Here is a 25627-nt window from a genome sequence, read left to right as displayed (position 1 = left end):
TGAAGTTTGTTTGATAATAAAATCAAACCTGATTTGTATGATAGATTATTCTACATTGGCTCACCTTTTGGCTTGAATTTATTTCTTTCCAAAAAGATTTTTTTCCCCCACATGGAACTTCACACTCTATTTCTCCTCAATTCGTCCAGCTTTGAGTCGCTCAGCAGTGATTGTCAGAGCTATGCACAAACAAACAGTCGGTTTTGAGACCTGCATTTACTTTGACAGTCTGTTATGTTACAAACACTGAAGCGCGTTCACACACATTCAGTTTTTGGTGGATTTTTACAGGGTGACAGTTATGACAGTATTCGGGGGTACACTCAAAACCAATGACCTGGCTATGCCATTGGTCGACACAGGAAATATCGTTTAACTCGTGCACGCAGTTTACATTGTGTTTAGTAGGAGAGCATGAGCATGTGTTGATATGAGTATAAAGCAGGTTTGGGTTTTGCATATACTAACATATAAACAAACATGCTTCATTTTTCTTAAATTATGAAAATTGTGACATAAGACCTTGAGAATATTCTTTATTTGTGAATAGCAACACATTTCCTTCAGAGACTGTCCAATCACTAACGGTCTTCCATTTATGTCATATATTCATTAAACAAAAACAAACTTTGAGATTGCAGTAGCAGTAATATTTAGCTCAGTCTTTCTCAAACCTGCTACGATAGTTGTGTCATTGTCCATGTCACCACCAGCTATCGAACAGTCATATTAATCTGTCATTCTGTCATTAGTTACTCTTTCTGAATGATGTTCTGTCCTGCAAAGTCAAAACACCCCCTCTGCCATACGGCTCTAGAAATAACAGCAAAGGTCCTTATCAATCATGACTCTACGCCATGCCTCCAGTTTTTGATTCACAAAATAGAGAGTGACACATGTTCACTTCATTTGTGAGTTTACAACAGTTCACTCAGCCGTATGGTTTAAAGAAAACATTTATTCACATTGATATAAGTACATTTTTGAGTGGATGTTTTTTTTACATACTGTATTTGTGCATGTACGTTAATCTCTACATGTGCATTTGTCCTTGTGTGCCTTCTCACAAGCATGCTTCGTGTTAAAATGCATACCTTTGTGAATGCGGTTTATGTACTAAAAGAAACATCAGTTCTGCATTTTCACTTGATTATTTTTTTGTACAATTTGCCTTTCATTTAAGAGAGACACAAGCCCAAAAAAAACAGGAAACAAAGAAAGAAAGAAAATCCCAAATGCGGGATCAGGTCTTAGCAGCGGACAGATACAGTTGACAGGTAATATCGAGTGTATGAACACAGAGCATTCTCACACTAACAGTTAGTATCTCACATACTAATCTAGACGACAACACTATCTCACATTCCTGAGGAGTTTCCTCCTCCTCCTGTTCCTTTTTTATCCCTCCATATTTATCCCCTCTTCTGTGCTTTTGTCCATGTCTTCCTCTGCATGTCCTCCTCCTCCTCTATCTTTCTCCTCTTTATACCTGGACGTTGAGGATCTGTGAAGACAGTCCTTGGTGCCAGTTCTTCAGCTTGGCAAAGCGGGGCCCTTTCATCTCCGACTCAAACCTATCTCTATTGGTGTGGAAGACAGGTCATATTTACACTTTAAAGCATTTTAAATGAGTATTTAGTGAGATGAGAAGATTGGTACCACGCTTGTGTTTGTACAGTAAGCCACTGCAAGCACTGGTGAGCTTAGCTTAGTTTAAAGACCAATAACACATGGAAACAGCTGGCTTAGCTCTGTCCAAAATGTAACAAAATCTGCTGTGAACGAGCCTGCGTGTAGGAACTGGCAGCATCTAGCGCTGAGGTTGCAGATTTCAACCGACTGAAACTTCTCCCCGTGTGCTAAGCGTGTAGGACAACTACGGTGGCCGACTTGAAAACGGGAAAACAGCAGTTCTCTCTAAAGCCAGTGTGGCTAGCTCCGTGAAGAGGACCCGATCCGTGTGTAAATGGCTCATTCTATGGTCACCAAAACACAACGATTCTGGCGATTATATTATCAGGTGATTATACACTGAAGAAAAATTTGTTATTAATATTGGATTATATTTTTGGCCAACTCACAAACCCTAATTCGACACTTCCTACACAAGTTGCCTAGGCTGCCTAGCGTGTTGTTCTTACCTCGACTTCTTCAGGGCTTCCTCATCTGGGTCTTGCACTGCATGAGTGGAAATAAACAACAGAAATTTGGTAAGGACGAAGAAAAACCTGAGACGATAATCTCTAATCAGATGTTAACTGTGTCTGAACAAGAAGTGAGGATTAGCAGAGATGAGTATGGAGAAGATCAAGAGAGAAGGTGTGAAAGAACAAAAGGAGGAGAGGAGGGGTCCATGTACTGACAGTATTCAGTGCCCGTGATGTGGGCCAGCATCCTGAAGCTCTTGGACTGCAGGGTGGCAGCACGACGAGCCCATTCAGCCATTGTCTGGTTCTCTCCTGGCCTGATCACTGCCTGGTAAACCGGAGACGCACAGTCCACCACAGAGTCCTTGATCGGCAGAGCTCCGCTGCAGGGCAGAGAGTGGCCGACTGTTAGAGCTCTGAGTGGTGTGCACTGTATTTAAAGCCCCCAAATGTAACAGATGATCGTCATGTAATAAATGCCCAAGATGTATTAGCATCTACAACTGAAGAGCTGTATTAATTATTGCATTTTTAGATGTTGATTTTGATTAAACATTTAAGGATAAGGATAAGGATGTTTATTGTCATCGTACGAACATACAATGAAATTTAGTTGGCGACTCATCAGTACAGCGATGGAGGAAACCGCTCTGGGGAAGAAGCTGTTCCTCAGCCTGTTAGCGGGTTTTGATGAGCCAAGTAACAGCTTTAAAGTTGATGTTTCAGTCAAACTTACAATTTCTTCGAGTGCCTTCAAAATAATGTAGTTCTCTCCCATAGTTCACAGGTAAATTATGAGTTATAATTATAATATTTATTATAATGATTATTTATTCACTTACATTTCAGCGAGACTCCACATAAACTAGCTGTCAAAAAGTGTTCCTCGGTTTCCAACTTTCATTGCAGAATTGATTTTTAAAATGAATAAAGTTTGAAGTGCAAGTGACTTCATATAAAACTACAGCACATTCAAGAGTACAATAAAGTATAGTCAAAATCAATTATTTAAAAAAAATGTTACAATTCTCCAGGCTTCAATGTCATGAGCGCTGAAGAGTTAACGTCACATGACAACACTGTACTTCTGTATTTGTGTTGTCCTATAGCTTCATGTTGACGGGACAGTGTTTTTTGATTTCAGCATTCTCTAATGAGTGTTAGACAAGTGAGTCAATACTGATTGAGCAGTCGTCGTTTAAAAACCTGTGTTTGGATACTCAGAACATTCCCATGCCATCAAATCCCGTCAGGTTCCCGAGGCTGTGATGAAATTGTTGTTTTCCAAAAAAAAACACAACTCTCACACTTTGACCAAAGTACCTTTAAGTACTTTCAGATACAGTACGCATAAAAATGGCCGCTTGGTTAGTTAGTTTGTTTAGTTAGACCTTTATACAATATGGTTGACACATTTAAAAAAAAAAAAACACACACATAAAAACACATTAAGATGGACAAAATAGATGCTGTACATTTTTCAGGAATGTTATTTATTATAGTATTAATTATAACCATATTAATATTATAATAGTTGAGGGATATTAGTTTATGACACACATGGAGCAATGCACAAGCTGTTATGAAACCATGAGACATGAGGAGAGGCAGGATAGAAAAGGTGCGCTGCTGTACTTACCCCAATGGGGAGCCCGCCTCCTCACTGAGGTCACAACCAGGAGGGAAGGATGGGGAGGGATAGGTGGAGGACAGCACAGGTGTGGTTGTTTTTTTTGTTTTATTTGGGGGGGGTGGGGGTTGTGGATGGAATGAGCAGAGGAAAGTGGGTGAAAAGCACGGAGGAGTATGGGGCACGGACACAGACAACATTGAAAAGCCCGGGCATTCAGTAAAGTAGACATCCAAGTTGTAGCAGATTGGGCTGAAAGTAGGCTTATATGTTGAAAAGCTGCTTTGCCTTTATGGCTTTTCAGAAAAAGTGTCTTAAAGAGTTGAGAGAGGGACCATTATTTCTGTCATTTTTGACAAAAATACAGATGAGCCTACGCAGATGTTGCTTTGGGGAAGACGGTTTGAATTTGGCAGAAAACTTAAGAGGTGGCTACGTCAAAACGGTGGCAAGAACAACCTCGAACTTTCTGCATGGCTGCATTCCACCAGCAGTAAGTAAGAATGTGTGTTTTTTTGTCATTTGGGTGAACTGATCCTGTAATTTATCCATCCGCGGGTTGGTTTGATCATTGTGATGTGATGTACAGTGGGTGAGTGGAGAGATTAGTCCGGTTGTGTGACCTCACCTGTCGTGTCCTTTGGCCTGCGACTGCCCTGCAATGGCGTCCATGATGGCGTCCTGTGAGTACATGCTGATCGGTGTGTTGTACTGAGCGTGAACAATGGTGGCCTTTCCCCCCGGACCCCTCACCTCAATGGGTTTGTGAGTGGACAGGGCCGAGTCTTTCAGAGCAATGGGGTTGAAGCTGGTAGTGTACTCCGTGCTGTTGGTGTCAGGGTGGGGTTAGATGGGGTCAGGGAAGAGTTTCAGGTGCAGAGGAGAAGACGAGAGGTTAACAGACGGGGGAGGAGAGGGAAGTCAGGTGGAAAGAAATAACAGAGAAAGCACCAAAGTGAAGGGAGGAAACTGGGTCAACGTGTAGTAATGCAGCCGTCAGACAGATGGGGCTGTTGTACAATATTAGCCTGTGGCGTACACAGTCTATGGTGGAGACCTGATGGATGTACACTCAGCTACACAGACCGAATACACACTTCACTGTAGCACTGGTCCAGATTTATACTGCATATAAATTGTAAGCCTTCCTTGAAGGTGTTCACATTAGAATCATGTCAGATTTAATTGTATTCAAAAATGCTTTTGTTGCACAATTAATTGCCCAGACAAAGAATAATAATAAATGAACTATACTATTTAAAACAACAGCAACAATGTTGCAGAATAAACAAAACTGATACATTTGCTTGATTTGTGAGCAGACGGTCACTGTTGTCCCACAGTGCAATGCATAAAGATAATGGATGAACACATTTTGGAGCAAAAACATTTTGCTTCCTCTTTGTTAAAGCCACTATGTGTAGAATTTGTTTGTGACTTTTGCACACCTTAATGGAAGGAAGGATTGTAAGATGAAAAAAAGATCATAGAATTACATACAAATTCTCACACAGTGGCTTTGAGTGTCATTCCAAAGTTGCAGTTTGAGATCCCTTTAGACACACATCTTGTATTATCAGAACAAAATAGTTAATTACCAATAATAGTATACTATACGTATTACTACATCATGGCATAAATTACCATGCAGTGTTGAATTGGGACAGAGGCTCCGCTCCATCATCACGACTTGCAGCTTAACGACTACTTTATGTGCTGATGACTACTAGAAGTAAACAAAGCTGACACACCAGTCCAAAGAAAACCCAACATGCTCATGTATCACAAGCAAACTGATTAATATCTGCATGTTCATAATGACACACGGCAAAATACACACACACCGCGGATGATATTTTTCCAATACACACTACAGCCACAAATGGATGTATCACGGACAAACAAAACACCAACGCACATGCATTTAACAGAATAAATATGCCGCAAATATATTTATGTAGACACGTTAATATGAAGGCTTAAGGACCAGCAGAGGTGGAAAACAGTATATATCATCGTGGAGTATGGGTTCAACATTGGAATGATTACTTCAGAAAGAAAACTACAAAAAACTCTACTATCAAAAAAAAAGGTTTTAATTTTGTTTTTTAAACTGTGTTAATGTGAAATAACTGTATCTGGTCAAAGTCGAAATTCATTCATGTTTTTGCAGAATTTTTTGTCTATGAACTAACTCGTTTAAAATGTGTTAAATAAATGCAGTGAATTGTTAAGTATGAAGGAAGAGTCGAAAGTCTCACAATAAACTCAAGTACAGTAGTAGTACCATCAAACAGCACTGAAGTACAGTACTTGAGTAGATGCACTGATTTACTTTCTTTCTAGGGACCAGATGCTGTTGATTACATGCTACATTAAGAATCAAATGATCAGCGCAAAACGCTTATGATGAAGTCCAGAGCATTAGTTCAACTTCACACACACTGAAGCAATTTGGACAGAACTTCACACCAAATCTGCAACTCTCACTATCTCTCTACTGACGTATACTTCATGCACATTAAATACTGTGATGGTACTGACTTTGCAGCTGTGTTTAAGACAACCTGAAACACACCAGAGAGGCACGGGCAGACAGACAGAGAGAGAGGGAAAGAACGTGATGAATCACCACAGGGTATTTTGGTGATGAACAATGTGTGTGTTTGTCGGAAACTATCCAACTACGGCACTATGCTGTAATCCCATGTGCAGGTCAGAATGGCAGCCGCTGTATTATCACAGGGATATTTTCCAGCTTCCTCTGCATCACCGGGAGTGACTGACAAGAGCAGAAGCGTCTCGATCACATGACACAAAGACACATTTAGCACAGAGCAGCCACAAATATACACAACGACACAAACACGACACATACCACCTCTACATATGTCGGGACTGCAGCCGTTGCACATCGACAAATCCCAGTAGACAAGCCACCATTACTGCGGTGGCACCTCTGTTCTAATTCTTCTTACAACCGTTGGAAAGTTTCATTAACTGGCAGAAGTCGAATGCCGACGGGGTTTAACCCAAACATCTCTGCTTTTAAATGTTTCGCACTCTCTCGCTCGAGAGTGCGAAACACATAATTCAGCAGCCGGAACCATCCATACAGTACATGGATGTGTTCAGGGTACAGTAGGTAAAGTGGGAAGTGCTCGGCAGCACCTGTCACGTGGGGCAACTCCCCACGGAGACGGGGAGCTATCTCAGGTTTGGCCCGGGGGGCGTCCAGGAGATTCAGGATGATGGTGTGTAACCGGAGCGGAACATTCCCTGACCAACAGCTGCTCTCTCCTATGTGTGTGTGTGTGCGTGTGTGTGTGTGTGTGTGTGTGTGTGTGTGTGTGTGTGTGTGTGTGTGTGTGTGCGTGTGTGTGTGTGTGTGTGTGTGTGTGCGGGATCAGGAGACTCTATGTGCTCGATGAGGTGGGGTCGCTGGCATGATACTGCCGTCATCGTCCCTGCAGTCTGCCTGGAGCACCTTGCCTGACATTTGACTTACCGTTGGCCTTTACTGTAAAGCAGCTCAGCTCCAGAGGGGAAACACATTAGTGGAGACTGATATCTGGATGTGATATGTCAGAGGCCAAGCAGATTGTGTCCTTAATTAACATTTGCATGTATTTCATGACTGCAGAGGCTTCACCCAAACTCATGCCATCCCACTGAGGAGAGTTCCCTCAATGGTGGCCGCGATTTAACTCCGACCACGAACAAGTATTGTCTGTGTAACAAAAGCCTGATACATCTTATTCCTCCACTGTCGTACTGATTGACATGTTCCTTCATTACGATGAATAGGGCCGCTGTAGTTTATTTTAAATCCACCTCTGTAAATACTCAGTAGAGCACCAAATGTGAATTAATTTGCAACTGAAAATAATCCCCATCTAATACACTATTTACTCCTGTTTGAGTAAAGTGCCCAGATTCTCTTTTTAGGAAATTACTGAGCCTTTGTTTTACTAAATTAAAGATGAATTTGACTGAAAACATTATTACTAATAAATAAAAGAAATCACGATAAAGATAGTATTGTGATATCTATAGGAAATCCTAAATAATAACAATAATAATAGCAACAATAATAATAACAATAATAATAATAATGTGTTCTCTCTTGAAAGCTGTCTCCAAATGTGTTATTATTTTAATCCAAAATATGTTATTGCCCACAGATATACCAAAATCTGTACATCTCTACGGATACATTTTTCTGCAACAATTCTAATCGTAAATTAATTAATTGCTAATTGTTTAAATACTCTTTTCAGCAAAAATAGCAGAAATTCTCTGTCTCCAGCTTTTTAATTGCAAAATATGTTTCTATTATAGTGAATTTGATCTCAATAGGTTTAGTAGAGTTGGTTTAATAAAACCAAATACGTGACGATGTCACAGTGGGCCCTGGAACCTAACAAATAATTATTAGTTGCGGCCTTACAATGTTTAAATAAATAAGTAAGTGAAAGACAAAGGCCTCCAGCAACACATTGTCACTTTCCTGTAAACTTGCGAGCAAACAAAAACATAAAAAGTATCACAAGCAAGTCTCCGGTTTTCCAGGCATAACAGGGTTTAAAACTCAGCATCCGAGGACAAACGGAGACGCGTTTACTTGAAGATAAAAAATCTCAGAAAGGGAAATCAGGGAGCTGAAACAGCAAAAAGACTTCTTTAAAAAGACTTTTTGCAACATCATCTCCCTGGTTTCATTCCTGTAGTCGGATCTGCTGCTACTCTGTTACCTGGAGGCCGGCCAGGTATGTTTGTGTGTACGCTCCCGAAATAGTGGCATGTGTGAAAGGAATTACTGCTGGAATAGCGATGGAAAGTTCTGAGTATATTTTCTCATTTAAGGTTGTGTTAATGTGAACTTCAACGGGGACGTGATGTGCATTTTCTTCATTCGTCCGGAGTGAAAAGCAGCACTTTTGTTAAGTTTTGTTATATCAGCTGAGGAGTTTAGTCTTCTTCTCTTAGTATTGAGATTATTCATCTCTGTGGTAACCTACCCCAGTGATGAAACTCCTCGGGAAGTTGCCGACCCCTGTCCTAACTTGCCCTGCATCTGCATCATTTCTCTGAGAGTGTCGGGGGAGTAAAGGCCCACTGGGGAATTGTACTGCATCCACTGGCCTGGTGAGGATACTGCAGATGGTGTGGAGGAGGCAGGAGCTTTGATCGGGGTCGAGAGGAGCTCCGGATCGTTTTTAGGAACTTGGAAGAGATTCCTTTCAGAGGGCTTTTTTTCCTGGAAAATGTCATAGGACACTGCCTGCACCATTTGAACTTCCTCTCCAAAATGTTTAGGCCCGACCTCCTCTTTCGCTTTTTCTAACTCCTTAAAAAGATGAGAAGAGGTCAAAATAGATAGATAGACAAGAAGGCCTGACAGTGAAACGAGAGTAAAGGTATCAGCTTGTTCCGACTTCCTTTTCCTTTCATTTGGTTGCTGTCATTTTGGATTGCTGACCTCCCGGCAGTTGCACTGTGACTATTTGACTCTAGAGGGCAGCAGGACGCTGCCTCGTGTCACCATTGAAGAAGAGTGAAGATGATATTCTCACAAACAGGACAAGAACGCAAAACATGTATGACAGACATACAAAGAAAAACAGAAGCGAGTATGCAGACATACAGCTGGTATCTGTTTGTGTTTATTTGTCTATTTGGTCGTTGTTGTTGTGGGTGTGCTTGTACCTTCTGGTGGGCGATGACTGGCATGGGTGATTCCATTCTTGGAGTGGAAAATGCTGCAGGGCGTCTTGATCTAAAGATTAAACGACAAAATGCCTCTTTAAAATATGACGTTACATCATATTTTACCACTTTGGAAAATAAATAAATACAGAACAGCCATGAACAAATCATGAGCACCAGGTTATACCTTTGTTGGTAAAATGTATTGTTTTTAAGACATTTATAACATTGACTTTCACACATTAATTTGTTCTTTTTTCTTTTCTTTCAGCCAGGTAATATCCACTACCTTATAATTTGCTTCTTCATCATCTACTTAAGTTTGACAGGGATGGTTGTTTTGGTGTAAGTGTGCTGGTTGTTTACTTTTGCATGGTGAGTGACAGCTTGGTGGCGCCAGACTTGATCTTGTTTTGAGCCTCCATGTGAGTCATCCCGTCGGTGCTGACCCCATCGATGGCTGAGATGATGTCGCCCTGGGACAGGCTGCCGCCCACTGCCTTGCTGCCCGGAGTTATCTATGGAGAGGCCAAAAGAGCAGGTCACACTCTGACACACATACATGCACATGTTACAGACTGGAGGGACATGTTGTTGGATTCATTTGTTGGGTGAACGTAAAATAAGAGAGGTAAATTAAAATAATTTGTTTCATTTTCCCTCTGGGATGTACCACCTCGCTCCACATAGCTGCGTGTCAATAAATGCAACTTAAAAAGGCAGAGAGGAGAAATGCTGATGACGCATGATAAATAAAGTAATCCATCAGCTCTGCAGAAAAAAAGGCAAGTTTAAATGTCTGCATTAGGTTTATCAACAGAACCACTTTTTCTCTTTACTAAGAGTCTATTCAGTCTCCACAGCTGCAAATCACTTCAACAAATAAGAACAGATTTCTCGTAACAAGGCCATGAAGTGTGCAGTACAGGGATATAAGGTACAGGAACTATTTATACAGTCTGAGTATCTGAGTAGCAAATCTTTATTTTTCATTTGTTTTCAATTGACCGTGAGGTGAATCTTCGTGCTCCTGGCTCTGCTACAAAGCCAGACTTTAGAGCTTAAACTACACAGAGAGGAGGTTTAAGTGAGCCCAGAGGCCTGCGGCATACAGTATTGAGTCTAGGCTTACAGTCAACTCGTTAAAGAGTTAAAAATAAGCAACGCTGTTGATGCCTCCGGCTTCACTGTGACTGACCCGACTGAGCCCCCCCTCATCCCCCAAACACACACACAGACACACACCTGCCACTGACATTCATGCAAGACTTCCTTGAATCTATCTCCTTTTCTATTTACACTAAATCCTCCTCTCCATAATCCACATTTAGCCTATTTTCACCACTTCACATCACATAATGTCCTCGACGACGTGTCACGCTCGCCCTTGTTTCTCCTGTCAGCCTTTCACCTTTTGTATCTGCATTTTGCACATCTTTTTCCTCCTTTGAATTACAGTCATTATGCCTGTGTGCGTAGTAAAGTGTGTGTGTGTGTGTGTTTGTTTGTTTGGAAAGCAGATACAATAGCTGGTTGTAGGCGGAGAAGCAAGGTGAAAAATGATGCCTGGCGGCCTCAGCGTGATCAAGCACACACGTAGACACATAACGCTGCCTGACCAGTCTGCCATGAATGTTTTCCTGTGCGTTAGAGAACAACAGGAAGTGGATTTGAGGTCTGATTCCTCGAAAATTGGATTGTAATAACAGAGCGATACTGTCTTGGATTTTGATCCTTGGAATGTTTTCTACAAAACAAAATGTGTTGTATCACTCAATAAAAACATAAACCACATCATACATACGCTTCATCCATCCATTGATGGTGTCCAGAGAGCTGTTTTCATTCTCAATGCAGCATGTAAATAGACTTAAGTGTAAAGTCATGGATGACAAGTTTTTAAAATCATGAGCGCCACTAAAAGTCATGTGAAATAATTGGACAGTATAAAAAACAGTTTGCTTATTTAATGGACAGTGCTTCAGCTTGGCTAACAAGATTTCAGGAACCCACTGTCTTCACTCCTCTTTCCCTTCTTAGTTCTTGGCAAACGTGCTGAAATCCAAACCGCGGCGGTATTACGTCAAACTGTAATGGCACCCCAAGTAGTCATGTCAAGCTGCAGTGTTTTATGTTCACCTGTCAGAGCTCAACACGAACACAGGATGAACTCTAATCCAATGAAACAATGTCATGACGGACGCATCAAATCTCCCCCGGTTTGCCTGAGACTAAGGGATCAGAAGATGTCCGGAGCTGTCAATCAATAAAACACAAGCCGATCACCAGCTGAGCATCAATCAGGGTCGAAGAAGGAGAGTTTAAGTCCACACTGTCACCTCCTCCACCTTCCCTGGTCTCTCGAATCCTCCATCCATCTATTCTGTCACATTGTCCTCTCGGGAGCAGCTCCAAAAAGGCAAAACCAAACGACAAGCGAGAATTAAAGCTTACTAAAGGTAACACAAGCTACCGTCTGTCCTGTCCCATTCCCATCCACCTCTCCTCCAGTGCTATTTAAAGGAAACGCTGTAAATACACCAGCAGCCCTGCCAGAGAGAGAGAGAGAGACACGCTGTCTCTCTGCTGCGGAGGTTAAAACTATTTCATTTGTAGATTGGCACTTCATTTCCCTCACTCTTTCTTCAATTCTAATAATTATGGGCTGACAATCATTATCTATGAAGATAGTTGAGAAAGTTCTTATGTAAGAAAATAAAGCATTTATCTTCTCGTTGTAACAGAATTTCTTAAATAAGTATGTCTGCTGTAGAAACAAGTCTAACTTTGCTTTGTTGTCGTCAATTATTATCTTTGTTGGAAAATGTAATTTTGGAATGAAATTTGTGTGTGATTTGACAGTTAAAATAAAAAAGTCAATTCATCTAAAATCACTCATTCTCATGTGATGACTTGACTGGGCTGATGTAAAACGTTACACTCAAGTCACGGTCACTCAAACTGATTATGAGCTGAAACTTGAGGGTGGACTATGTCATGAAAGTAAAACCGACATGCTTTTTTGTTTTCCAGAGCAACGTTCAAGAAAACTCACAGCAGTAAAAGTTAGCGAATGCTGCAGCGCCTCTACTCCAGTAAAACTATTCCAGTCTTTCCACTGCTGCTCTATTCTTGAAGTCTCTCTGGACATCACATCTGAGCCTCCCTGTCATCATCGCGTACGGCAACATTACATAACCGCCGCTCAGCCGCAGCTTGCACACAAATCACACCTTTGAACGTGTCGGACGTTATTGTCAAACCAGGTGAAACGGATACAATGTAAAAAAAAGAAGAAGATGTAACCGACGGGTAAAAAACAAAATCACTTTTCAACCTAATTTGGCTTTTACAGAGACACCTACACATATTTTCACCATATTTTCACCTGTGAATCACCAAAATGATGCTGACGCAGATATTCAAGCAGGAAAGTAATAAAAGTGAAGCTTTTTGAAGTTAAAGGGTTCTGTGTTTACATCATTGTTTGTGTTGGTTTTTATTTTTGTTCGAGTGGATCAATTTGGCAAAGTCAGTCAATCAGCATACATTGTTGAAGAGCTGAAGTTTCTCTTTGAAATAATGAATGAAATATTTTGTCATCATAACGTATGCCAGCGCATTGTTTTCATCAGTTTGCTGGCGTTTGGGAGATACCTTGTCAGCGTCACATTATTTTGTGACATCGACGAGGTCAGTTGTGACTTTACGTGTAAGTTGTTTCTGTCTGTAAGGGCGATGCTGTCCTTACCCTGGAGATGGTGAGTGGCATGTTGAAGTCCTTTCCTCCCTGTAGTCTGAAGCCCCATGGAGCGGGGCCATTCAGAGTCACTGTGTACGCAGTCATCTTTGGTTAAACGTTAAACACTCCTCCTGGTAACAACTCCTGCTGGCTGTGTGGTTTCTCCTCCTGCTGTGCTCGTGTTCTCCGTCCTTCCCTGCTATCCTTTTGTCCCGGTCGGCCTCAGTCGTCACTTCTCCTCCGTCAGTCCTGGCTTCACTATACCGTCTCTCCTCTCAGGACAAACACCCTGGGGTGCTGCTGCTGGTGGTGGGTGGGTCAGGTGCTGTGGAACCTCTGTGACACACACACACACACACACAGACATGCGTTCATGCACACAAATACACGTGTGTGTAGATAAACACGCACATAAAGAGTGCAGAGCCAAGTTGGGCCACTGGAGAACAACAGTTAACTGAATTGAGCCACGAAAAGAAAAACTCCTCAATCTCTTACCCTGTAAACTAAAAACTCCTGAAACAAACCTCAAATGTTAGAATATGCAAGCTCTAATAAGTACACTTTAAGAGAGAAGAGTTTCTTGCCTGCAGAGTTGCTGAGGGCGAGGGACCGACAGCCTAAGAATAGCAGAGATGAGCATAGACACAGGAGCCCTGGCCCTTATAAGGCCTGTAACACGAAGCCCCAGAATGCTTCACTGCCGATTCACATCGCCAATATAGACCCCTCTTACTGCAACACATTCTCTCTCTCTCTCCTTCTCCCTCTCTTAGTGCTGTCACTTCATGCTGCCAGCACCCTATTATCCGTAATCAGTCTCTGTGCACCGTAGCCATTCTCTTTTCTAGTTTCACTGTCTCCCAATCTGCTCGCGCAATGGAAAGAACAAACTACCCAGCAGCGTTTCCCTAGAAACACGTGCACCAAGCTGATTTCAGTCGGATGTTTGTGTGAGTGCGATACGGAGCAATTGAATTAGCAGCCAACCACAGCTGTAAAGGTTCAGTGAACGCAAGCAGAGTCCGACATTTGGAGCGACCATCCACAGAATCATCTTGATTAAACTGAAATGTCTATGATGACACAATCCAAACTATTAAACTTCGTCCAGAGAGGAGCCCTCAGGAGCTCATAGGTCACTTAATGGTTGAACTCTCAATCAACAATGAAGACAGGACTTGGGACCAACCGTTAAGGCTGTCCCTATAATGTTTTATGTTTTTACCTTTCTGGTTACGGGCATTCACATTCCTAAGGACAGAGATCCAATAAACAACTTAAAGAAACTTTTACTTGATATGCCAGTCCTAGTCTTGGTAATCCTTGTATTTTGTATGTACATCATTCTAATTTTGTTCTGTAGACACACAAAACTCATCTCGCATTACTGACTCACATTAGTGTGTCTTTATTAATTAGTTGTGCAAGCTTGAAGTGAAATCTCGAACAGTGGAAACATCTTAAGTTTATAATAATGATGTACAGTTATTAAGTTCCTGACAGCAACGCTGTTTACAATTCTTTTAGTTTCCTGCCATACAAACTGGAGGTTAATTACTCTGCCTGCAACTTTCATCTCAACCACAGCAAAGGAGACCAGAGTTGTTTGTGCTAAGCTACGCTAATTTAACGTAACTAAAAAAAAGCAGAGAAGTTCCCAGAAAAGTGTGGTTTTGTTTTTGATTGGCTACATCTCGTAGAGCCATGAGGACAGTCACAGTAAGATTAACGTGAGCCCTCCCGTTAACCCTTTCATGAAATGTCCTGAAGCTGGGCTTGGTGGCCATCTCTGACAGCCTGGTTCTATTCACAACATTTGAGGATTCAAGGCTTTTTATTTATGACATGCACACCAGGAATGTTCGGTGAAATGTAAAGTGTCACAGCACAGGTCAACATGTGCAATAAAATGACAACAAATTCATACAATATAGTGTGTTTTCCTCAAAGAGAAGGGATAACCATTGTATACTGCATTCCAACCTTTATTAACTATGTAAAATCATACTCACTTGTTCTGAACCTGGGGCTGCACGGTGGTGTTGTGGCTTGCAATGTCGCCTCACAGCGAGAGGGGCCCGGGTTTGATCTGTGTGGAGTTCTGTCTCCGGGATCCGGCTTCCTCCCACAGTCCAAAGACATGCAGCTTAGGTTAATTGACGACACTAAATTGCAATGTATATATCAGATGAAGTAGACGTTGAAGTTCAGAATGCAAAGCAATTAGATAATGCTTTATTGGCATATTTAAACATAAAGTTTCACAAAACTTGTAATCCCATTTACTGAAGTAATGGATCTGAAAGCATCCTCCACCATTCATTTTCTCCATTACAAATTTGGAATTATTATACACCCCGTCCACTTACACCCTCTACTCGTGCAAATGATTCACCAACTCTCACCTCTGCAGGCCGCCAGTGTTCTGCAAGGCCTATTCAGGTCAAACAGCATGCAGGATAACTGTTGGACAGATATGACCTACACTGATGCCACTCTGTTATCTAGCATCAGGATGTTCCTGCTGATATCTGCTGTGCTGCATGGATATCTTCCATTTAGGAAACTGACCTAATGATTTTTGAAAATACCAGTCAGTCGACACTGATGCACATCAAGTCTCAGAGTCCTGAACAACTGAACACGTTTGGACTAAAGATTCAAACTAATTATTAACTTTAATCAAATTCAACAAGGAAATGAACTGAGACGCTTTCAGTCGTTACATTTAATTCGATTTTAACTTTAGTGAAAGAAATCAACTGACAGAGTGTCTGGCAGGTTAAATGCACTATATCTATACACACTATATCTATATACAGTGTGTATAGACAGTGAACTGGAGACACCGTGGAGACTGTCTCACTCTCTGCTTCCTCCGTCTGCACCACCTGCACACACAAACTGTGTAAGTTATCAAAGTGAGGACATGAAGCCAGAGACACATCCAGATCCTCATTATGAGTCCTCATCATGATGCAGGTCCACCATGAGAAACCTTCAACAGATTCATCAACTGTGTTCACATATTCAAATGATATCCAGGGTGGGACACCACTGATGACATCATCATTCTACCATAACAACCAGTGGGACTGCTGTAAAGATATAAACACTGAGGAGTGTGAAGCTGCATGAGTCAGCGTAAAGAACCGTTGATCACAACGCTCATTATCATGAGTGAATATTCATGAGGTGCTTTGCATTGACCATGTATGGATGAATGTGGGCGTGTAGAGGGCGTGAAGCTGATCCATGTGAGCATGTTTCAGGTGTGATTCATGAAGGGAACATTGTCTGCAGGTGTGCGTGTGCACGGTTTCATCAGTCTGACGTTCTTTTGGGAGCACGTATACGCTTTAAATACAGATCCTCTGTAAACCAAAGTAAACGTGAAGAGGCGGGGCTTAGGCGGCTTGTCTGTAGGTCAGATCAGAGACGCTCCGTGAACTACGATCGACCAGAATGCCGGCTCCGGCACTGAATCTATTTGAGGACGCTGATTGGCTAAATTGTAGTGATGGCGAGATGAAGCCTCATGAGGCATCGCAACACTTCAGCCAATTGGTTCGAGAAAGGGTTCATTACTCGAAGCTTCATGTGCACACGATACCACCTACTGGCCAAGTGTATAATCACAGGCAGCTGTATCTGAACCACATAATGTGATGCATTGAATTGTTGTGTCTGTTATGGCTGTTGGGAATGACGGAATTACAAAAATGTATGACCAAATAATTTCTGTACATAAATTATGACATATGTGCATAATAAAATATTTTTTTAATGTGTTCTGTGTGTGTACATTTTCCCAAAATGGTAGTATCATGATATGGCAGGTTGTGTAATGATGTTATTATGTCACTTTAGGAAAATGGCATGGGCTTAAGCAGGCAGAGGACAGTGAAAGTGCTTGTGGAACTAGGAAGAGGGGACTGAATATGCTTGTGTAACTTGGACAGTGATGTACAGGACACGGGACATTTTATTCATTTTTATTCAGAAATAACAGTTTCTCAACAGTGTTTGGTTTTAAACGATTCCTTTTTTTTGACACAACCTCTCCGGCCTTTGAAAACACCCTTTCACAGGGTACAGAAGATGCTGGCGTGCACAAAAACGCAAGAGCAAGTCTATATAAATTTGCATATAGGAATTTTTGCCTCTCCCAGTACTCCAGAGGCTTTTCCAGCCTGCTTATATTTGGCTCGGAAAGGTAACGCTGGACCTCCACAGTGGCATCTGCTGTTACATTTTGAGTCTTCCGTGCCTCCATGCCGCTGGTGTCTAAACGATGCCACAGTTTGCTACCTAAGAGGAAACCACAGATCACGTTACTAAGTGTTCTCATCGGAATAATCGATCTCAAAATGTAAAATAATAGATTACCTCCTGTGACATCATGAGAGGTGGAAGCCTGGGGGATTCCTCTCTGCTTTGTTTTGACCGTATAATGGTGGCACACTCGGAGGTCAGTCGTTTTATTGCTTCGGTGGCTTTTGTTTGGCTGAAAAATCCTATTACTTTAAATCGGGATCCAGTTTGGACACAAATGCCCTGAATCCAACATCATCCACAATACTGAAGGGCTGTGTGTCCTTCACTATCATGGAGGCGAGGGCTTCATCCAGCTCTTGTTTTTTGGTGGCTGGTTAAAAGAGAATAAATACAGTGTCTGTTACCTGTCTTTATTTGCACAATAAACAAAAGTGAACAGGGAAAAATTGTGATGGTGCATTTGTAATATTGTAATGACTTACAATGGCTAGGTGAAGCTCCAGTTTCCTCCTTATTCTCATGCAAGGCACGGTGATGCCTTAGCATGGATGAGGTGTTATTGTACCCCAACTCCTTGGAGCACAATAAACACCTCACCTTTGAATAAAATAAGAAACTGTGAAAAATACAGTTCTTGATAAGCAAACCTAATGTGTCTGAAATAGAGTTAGATTTAGCTTACCTTATTAGGAGTTATCAAATCAAAGTGTTCCCACACAGGGGAAATCCTCCTCTTCCTAGCTGGCTCCATCTTATCACCTATCCTTCTCTCCTCACTCTCCTCACTCTCCAAACTATCTCTCTCTAAACTCTCCAAACTATATAAACGCTATCCAAACTATCTCTCTCTAAACTCTCCAAACTATATAAACGCTATCCAAACTATCTCTCTCTAAACTCTCCAAACTATATAAACGCTATCCAAACGATCCAAAATCTCAACTGACCGCAACTCTCCACCAACAACCCACATTTTGAATGGAGCCTGAGTGGTTTATATTGCTGTCAAACCTCTCGGCAAAATCAGAACCACTTCCCGAAGCAGTCACGTGGTACAGCCGGGCTTCGGACGTCATCATTTTTGGCTCCTCCCCTAAATGAAGCAAGCCTCGATACGCGCTTCAAGGAAACGCCCCCTCCATTACTCGACACACGCTTCGAAGCGTCGGCACATCTCGTAACATCACTAATATAAGGCGTTTGATGGGGTATCAGTGCACCAGAAGGTTGAACCACTAAACAACCAGTGCAAGGATGGAAGAAAAGGGAACAGAGAAGGGAGTGGCAGCCATGGCGGCCTGCTACCAGGGATTTGATCCTGCAGCGTATCTGCAATATAACTACACTCTACCACGGGCAGATTTTGAAAGAAAGGACAGCATTATGCCGTGGAAACTGGCATGCCTGCATAGAGCTTTCACTGAAGGTAAGGCGACGGGGTGATGGATCATGTACAATTTTTTTTTTTTTAACAGTCACGATCAGGCTTTGCCCTGTGTGTTCTGTGTCTTTGTGTGTTTCTTTCTGTAGCTCCTCACTCACCCAATCAGTTCATTCAGTGCACCTGTGAGTCCTCATCATCCCCATGACACTCTATGCTCAATAAAAAAAAATAGCCTCTGAAAATGTGAAACATAATGGCTGATTAAAACCTACTATGATTATATTATCTTATTTATACAATTATCTTAGATAGGTGTATAAATGCAGTAATAATAATATTACTTTAATTCCGCACCAATACTTTAACTCGTGTAAGAGGCAAATGTTCCAGAGGCCGGATGTTGCTCATGTTGTTTCCTTTCCTTTTATTCTCACTCTCTTAAATCTAATAATCTGAAAATACTAAATCACTCCTTTATTCACACAGATTTAAGGTGGGTCCAAACACTGTTCATGTGTAAAGATCTTTGTTTTGTTTATTTTTAGGCTATCTGATGCTAATACCAGATACCCATTGGAGTTTTTAAACTTTTCTGATCCAATTTCCTCTTTGCAAGTTACCGTTCTTTAAAATCCAAGGAGTCTTTCCTAAAATCATTTTATTAATATTCTGAACATGTTGTCATACTATAACTCTTAAAGGGTAGTTCCAGATAGAACTGGCACATGTCCAGTGCTTGAGCTTTCAAACGTATACATAATCACACCTTCTAAAACACATCTAACCTTTTCAGATATGTGAATAGGAGCTGAATGTTAGTCAAGGTATTAAAAGATCTCCACTTGTCTTACTTATCCTCGCACTTACCTTTTCCAGGCGATGTGAATGGCGAGCTGCTGGTGGACATAGGTTCGGGTCCCACCCTGTACCAGGTGATGAGTGGCTGTGAGGTTTTCAACAAGGTGCTCCTCACAGATCTCCTGGAGGTCAACAGGCAGGAGCTGAGGAGCTGGCTCCGGGACGAGGGAGGCAGCAGCCTGGACTGGACACCTTTCCTGCAGCACGTCTGTAAGCTGGAGGGACGAGGGTACGACCAGATCCCTTTTAACTCTGTTTGAAGACTTGACACAACTTTGAATATCACTTACTAAGAACAGCAGTTGTTAGACTAGAATCCTCATGAAGAAATCATTTAGATTTGTAATGTACGGTATTTCCTGCAGGAAAAAAAATTATTTTCTTTATTGTGTTTACTGAGTAATGAGAATCTAATGTTACCCTGTCACTTGGAGTTCCTTTCTTCCCTTTGTCTTTCCTCGTGCTAAAATCAGTCGACTGCTTTCAAGGGTCACGCGTTTTATTCCGGGTCTCTCATTGCTCAGTGGGTCATCCTTGTACTGTGCGTTCTACGACAATAATAAAAGTGCAAAGTACATCTGAGGCTGATGTTTTGGACAAGTATGACCTGATGTTGGGGCTAGATGAAAAGTCAGGGGGTCACCGAACTGATTATACAGTATTTCATTCTGAGCGTGATCCAAAAGGTTGATGACAATCCATCCAACACTTCCATTTCACTCAAAACCACATGCTAACATCACGGTAGCACTAAAGGCCGCACGAATGTCAGTAGGATGCATGAATTTGGGAACCATGAACCTTTTGTACCAATTGATCAAATACATGTATTTCACTGGATAAGTGAAAGTCAGTGGATCCCCAAAAGGACCATGAATGTCTGTGCAAAATGTCATGTTTGAATTGTAATGAAATTGATACATTACTACAGTGCAGATTAATACTGCATTATGCAAGTACACGAGCTGTTTTTATCTAATTTGGTGATTCATTGATCTTGTTTCAGGGCCTCAGCATGGACAGAGAAAGCTGCCAAGCTCCGTCAGGTCATCACGGACGTCGTCCCCGTAGACGTGCACCGGCCTCAGCCTCTGGCCCTTGATGACCTTCCTTCAGCAGGGGCCGACTGTCTCGTGTCCTGCTTCTGTCTGGAGAGCGCCAGCGCCGACTTGGCTGCCTTCAACAGGGCCCTGGGCCACATTGGGAGTCTCCTGCGGCCCGGTGGCCACCTCCTGCTCATCGGAGCCCTGGGAACGAGTTATTATTTTGCGGGCCCTGGCGTAAAGCTCCCTGTGGTCCCACTGAATGAGGCCCAGGTCTGTGCAGGTTAGAAGGAGAACGGCTACACCCTGATCAGGCTGGAGGTTTACATACTGCCTCAGCACATGAAGTTGGGGAGCGATGATCTGTCTGGGGTGTTTTTTGCAAAAGCAAGAAAGGAGTAAAAGTTAAGTGGGAAGTATCCAGATGAAATTATTATTGATTAAGCAGAGGTATGTGCATGATTTAGCACAGCTGCCATTTAAAATAAGAATTAGGTTATTTGTGATGCTAATAATACCCACAAATATGTGTTTTGTTTTTTGGAGGAGGTTGCTTTGATTGTGATCCTCAGTTATTTGAACAAATGTCTTGTTCATTTGTGATGTGAATAAAGCTGATAAAACAATTTTTTATTTCATGATGGTTTCTTGTCTTAGCACTTATATAAACCCCGATGGCGTCCCCATGTGGGGGTGCAACCTCCAGCCAATAACAGCTTGCACGGTGTGCATCAGGTCTGGCGTTTTTAAGGTGCGTTCACACCTGACGCGTCGATTTCCCCCCCCCTGTCATCACTGACTTCCTGCCGCTGTTGAATCAGGAAACAAATCCTGTAGCCGTCTGTGTTCACCTAGAGCTCTACGATACCTCATATCAACAGAGACCGGACCAAACTATGTGTATACATGTGTGTGTGTGTGTGTGTGTAAACCATACGGTACAAACAATGAATAGACGCTGCCGTATTTACGTCTACGTGACGTTATTGAGTGTTGGTGGAGCTGCTACGATGTTAGCATAGCCTAGCACCGATCCATCAGAGCTCCATTGAGAAGACAAGTAGCCTACAAATCGGCATCATTACGTAGTTATTTCCGAGTCCCTTTTTGTAGGAGAAGACAAGTACAAATCGGCATCATTGTGTAGTTATTTAGGAGTCCCTTTTTGTCGGTTTATTTTCCGTTAAATCACGCCAAATCAGTTTATTTTGTGCATACAGCTGTAGTAAACAGTGACCTGTGGCTTGCTAGACACAGTGAATACAGCTCGATACAATCCACGGAGCTCCTCTGAACAATGTTATGAACCAGACATGACGGCGTTTGGCATTCCGAAGTTTGAGGGACTTCCACAACACGTACAAAGCAGCAATTGTCCTTATTCCTTTCACGGTTGATAGCGGACAGAAATGGCGGCCAGGTGAACGGCTTCCAGTTGATGAACCACGGCCCCTCTCGGCCGGCGCTGCGCGATTTTGCGGCGTCATGCCCCGTGACACTGGCATCCGGGACAGAGGGTCGCACCCAAGAAGACACTGAGGGTAAACAGAGGGAAAGCACGAACACAACACGGCACGTAACACTATCTCTGCCCAGGAAACTCAGAGTAGCCCAAAGCACATGAGAAAAACACTCGGAAGTATATAAGGCGTTTGATGGGGTATCAGTGCACCAGAAGGTTGAACCACTAAACAACCAGTGCAAGGATGGAAGAAAAGGGAACAGAGATGGGAGTGGCAGCCATGGCGGCCTGCTACCAGGGATTTGATCCTGCAGCGTATCTGCAATATAACTACACTCTACCACGGGCAGATTTTGAAAGAAAGGACAGCATTATGCCGTGGAAACTGGCATGCCTGCATAGAGCTTTCACTGAAGGTAAGGCGACGGGGTGATGGATCATGTACAATTTTTTTTTTTTAAACAGTCACGATCAGGCTTTGCCCTGTGTGTTCTGTGTCTTTGTGTGTTTCTTTCTGTAGCTCCTCACTCACCTAATCAGTTCATTCAGTGCACCTGTGAGTCCTCATCATCCCCATGACACTCTATGCTCAATAAAAAAAAATAGCCTCTGAAAATGTGAAACATAATGGCTGATTAAAACCTACTATGATTATATTATCTTATTTATACAATTATCTTAGATAGGTGTATAAATGCAGTAATAATAATATTACTTTAATTCCGCACCAATACTTTAACTCGTGTAAGAGGCAAATGTTCCAGAGGCCGGATGTTGCTCATGTTGTTTCCTTTCCTTTTATTCTCACACTCTCTTAAATCTAATAATCTGAAAATACTAAATCACTCCTTTATTCACACAGATTTAAGGTGGGTCCAAACACTGTTCATGTGTAAAGATCTTTGTTTTGTTTATTTTTAGGCTATCTGATGCTAATACCAGATACCCATTGGAGTTTTTAAACTTTTCTGATCCAATTTCCTCTTTGCAAGTTACCTTTCTTTAAATTCCAAGGAGTCTTTCCTAAAATAATTTTATTAATATTCTGAACATGTTGTCATACTATAACTCTTAAAGGGTAGTTCCAGATAGAACTGGCACATGTCCAGTGCTTGAGCTTTCAAACGTATACATAATCACACCTTCTATAACACATCTAACCTTTTCAGATATGTGAATAGGAGCTGAATGTTAGTCAAGGTATTAAAAGATCTCCACTTGTCTTACTTATCCTCGCACTTACCTTTTCCAGGCGATGTGAATGGCGAGCTGCTGGTGGACATAGGTTCGGGTCCCACCCTGTACCAGGTGATGAGTGGCTGTGAGGTTTTCAACAAGGTGCTCCTCACAGATTTCCTGGAGGTCGACTGCTTTCAAGGGTCACGCGTTTTATTCCGGGTCTCATTGCTCAGTGGGTCATCCTTGTACTGTGCGTTCTACGACAATAATAAAAGTGCAAAGTACATCTGAGGCTGATGTTTTGGACAAAGTATGACCTGATGTTGGGGCTAGATGAAAAGTCAGGGGGTCACCGAACTGATTATACAGTATTTCATTCTGAGCGTGATCCAAAAGGTTGATGACAATCCATCCAACACTTCCATTTCACTCAAAACCACATGCTAACATCACGGTAGCACTAAAGGCCTCACAAATGTCAGTAGGATGCATGAATTTGGGAACCATGAACCTTTTGTACCAATTGATCAAATACATGTATTTCACTGGATAAGTGAAAGTCAGTGGATCCCCAAAAGGACCATGAATGTCTGTGCAAAATGTCATGTTTGAATTGTAATGAAATTGATACATTACTACAGTGCAGATTAATACTGCATTATGCAAGTACATAAGCTGTTTTTATCTAATTTGGTGATTCATTGATCTTGTTTCAGGGCCTCAGCATGGACAGAGAAAGCTGCCAAGCTCCGTCAGGTCATCACGGACGTCGTCCCCGTAGACGTGCACCGGCCTCAGCCTCTGGCCCTTGATGACCTTCCTTCAGCAGGGGCCGACTGTCTCGTGTCCTGCTTCTGTCTGGAGAGCGCCAGCGCCGACTTGGCTGCCTTCAACAGGGCCCTGGGCCACATTGGGAGTCTCCTGCGGCCCGGTGGCCACCTCCTGCTCATCGGAGCCCTGGGAACGAGTTATTATTTTGCGGGCCCTGGCGTAAAGCTCCCTGTGGTCCCACTGAATGAGGCCCAGGTTTGTGCAGGTTTGAAGGAGAACGGCTACACCCTGATCAGGCTGGAGGTTTACATACTGCCTCAGCACATGAAGTTGGGGAGCGATGATCTGTCTGGGGTGTTTTTTGCAAAAGCAAGAAAGGAGTAAAAGTTAAGTGGGAAGTATCCAGATGAAATTATTATTGATTAAGCAGAGGTATGTGCATGATTTAGCACAGCTGCCATTTAAAATAAGAATTAGGTTATTTGTGATGCTAATAATACCCACAAATATGCTTTGATTGTGATCCTCAGTTATTTGAACAAATGTCTTGTTCATTTGTGATGTGAATAAAGCTGATAAAACAATTTTTTATTTCATGATGGTTTCTTGTCTTAGCACTTATATAAATTGTTTCATATATTTCCATTGGTTCATCATTATATTTGCTATGGTGTCAACTTAACGGAACTAACCATACAACTGAGAATATGATTGTGTAATTAATTAGAAGTGTTGAACACTGGGCGTCAGTATTCTGCATCTTGAGGCTTTCGACAGCACCACAGTACTGAAACTGCTCTTAAGGTTTTCAACGACATCCACTTAAACATAGACAATGGCAGAAGTTCAGTCTTAGTGTAACTGGATCTCAGTGCTGCATTCGACACGGTCGACCATGCCATACTCCTAGAAAGACTAAACATCTGGGTGGGACTCTCTGGCACAGCACTTAACTGGTTTGAATCCTACTTGAAGGACCGAGAATACTTTGTGTCTGTGGCTCATTACACATCAGAGCTGACTAAAATGACGTGGTGTTCCCCAAGATTCAATACTGGGGCCTCTTCTGTTCAACATCTACATGCTTCCACTAGCTCAGATTATGGAAAGCAACAAAGTGTGTTATCATAATTATGCAGACGACACACAAATCTACATAACAATGTCACCAGGGGACTATAATCCCATACAAGGGCTGGGTAACTGCATTGAACAAACCAACAACTGGATGTGCCAGAATTTTCTTCAATTAAACAAAGATAAAACAGAAGTAATTGTTTTTGGTACCAAGGACGAACAATTGAAAATCACCGCTCAGCTTCAGTCACTGATGTTAAAACCCACAAACCAAGCCAGAAATCTAGGTGTAGTTATGGATTCAGACCTCAACCTGAACAGCCATATCAAGACAATTACAAAAT

General features: G+C 42.1%; 3 protein-coding genes across 6 annotated transcripts; 2 read left to right on the top strand and 1 right to left on the bottom strand.

Annotated features, from left to right (window-relative positions):
• Positions 1 to 519: 519 nt before the first annotated feature.
• ldb3b (LIM domain binding 3b) lies at positions 520 to 13902 on the bottom strand. 4 transcript variants are annotated; one of them, XM_079293544.1, is made up of 10 exons: positions 13816 to 13902; positions 13238 to 13564; positions 9853 to 10004; positions 9487 to 9556; positions 6322 to 6344; positions 4406 to 4603; positions 3787 to 3810; positions 2364 to 2530; positions 2142 to 2178; positions 520 to 1580 (listed from the first exon to the last, which is right to left on the bottom strand). In XM_079293544.1, the coding sequence occupies exons 2-10, from the start codon at positions 13331 to 13333 to the stop codon at positions 1484 to 1486; spliced, it is 864 nt and encodes a 287-aa protein (XP_079149670.1). In that variant the 5' UTR covers positions 13334 to 13564; positions 13816 to 13902; the 3' UTR covers positions 520 to 1483. The 4 variants fall into 4 exon arrangements, with proteins under 4 accessions (XP_079149670.1, XP_079149671.1, XP_079149672.1 ...); XM_079293545.1 differs by having other exon boundaries at positions 13727 to 13853; XM_079293546.1 differs by lacking the exon at positions 3787 to 3810.
• A 4766-nt stretch (positions 13903 to 18668) lies between these two features.
• Positions 18669 to 21337, top strand: LOC306794903 (phenylethanolamine N-methyltransferase-like). Its single transcript, XM_079293150.1, has 3 exons — positions 18669 to 18935; positions 19770 to 19980; positions 20758 to 21337. The coding sequence occupies exons 1-3, from the start codon at positions 18764 to 18766 to the stop codon at positions 21080 to 21082; spliced, it is 708 nt and encodes a 235-aa protein (XP_079149276.1). The 5' UTR covers positions 18669 to 18763; the 3' UTR covers positions 21083 to 21337.
• A 1163-nt stretch (positions 21338 to 22500) lies between these two features.
• On the top strand, positions 22501 to 24773 carry LOC306794588 (phenylethanolamine N-methyltransferase-like; the record flags this gene model as incomplete). The annotated part of the gene is made up of 3 exons (XM_079292702.1): positions 22501 to 22672; positions 23509 to 23635; positions 24152 to 24773. 3 exons carry the CDS (start codon positions 22501 to 22503, stop codon positions 24588 to 24590), a joined length of 738 nt encoding a protein of 245 aa, XP_079148828.1. The 3' UTR covers positions 24591 to 24773.
• Positions 24774 to 25627: the final 854 nt, after the last annotated feature.

The sequence above is a fragment of the Melanostigma gelatinosum genome, assembly GCF_949748355.1.
Source record: "Melanostigma gelatinosum genome assembly, chromosome: 21".
Lineage (NCBI taxonomy): Eukaryota > Metazoa > Chordata > Actinopteri > Perciformes > Zoarcidae > Melanostigma > Melanostigma gelatinosum.
The sequence above is the reverse complement of the archived record's forward strand: the minus strand, read 5'-3'. Positions and strand labels throughout refer to the sequence as shown.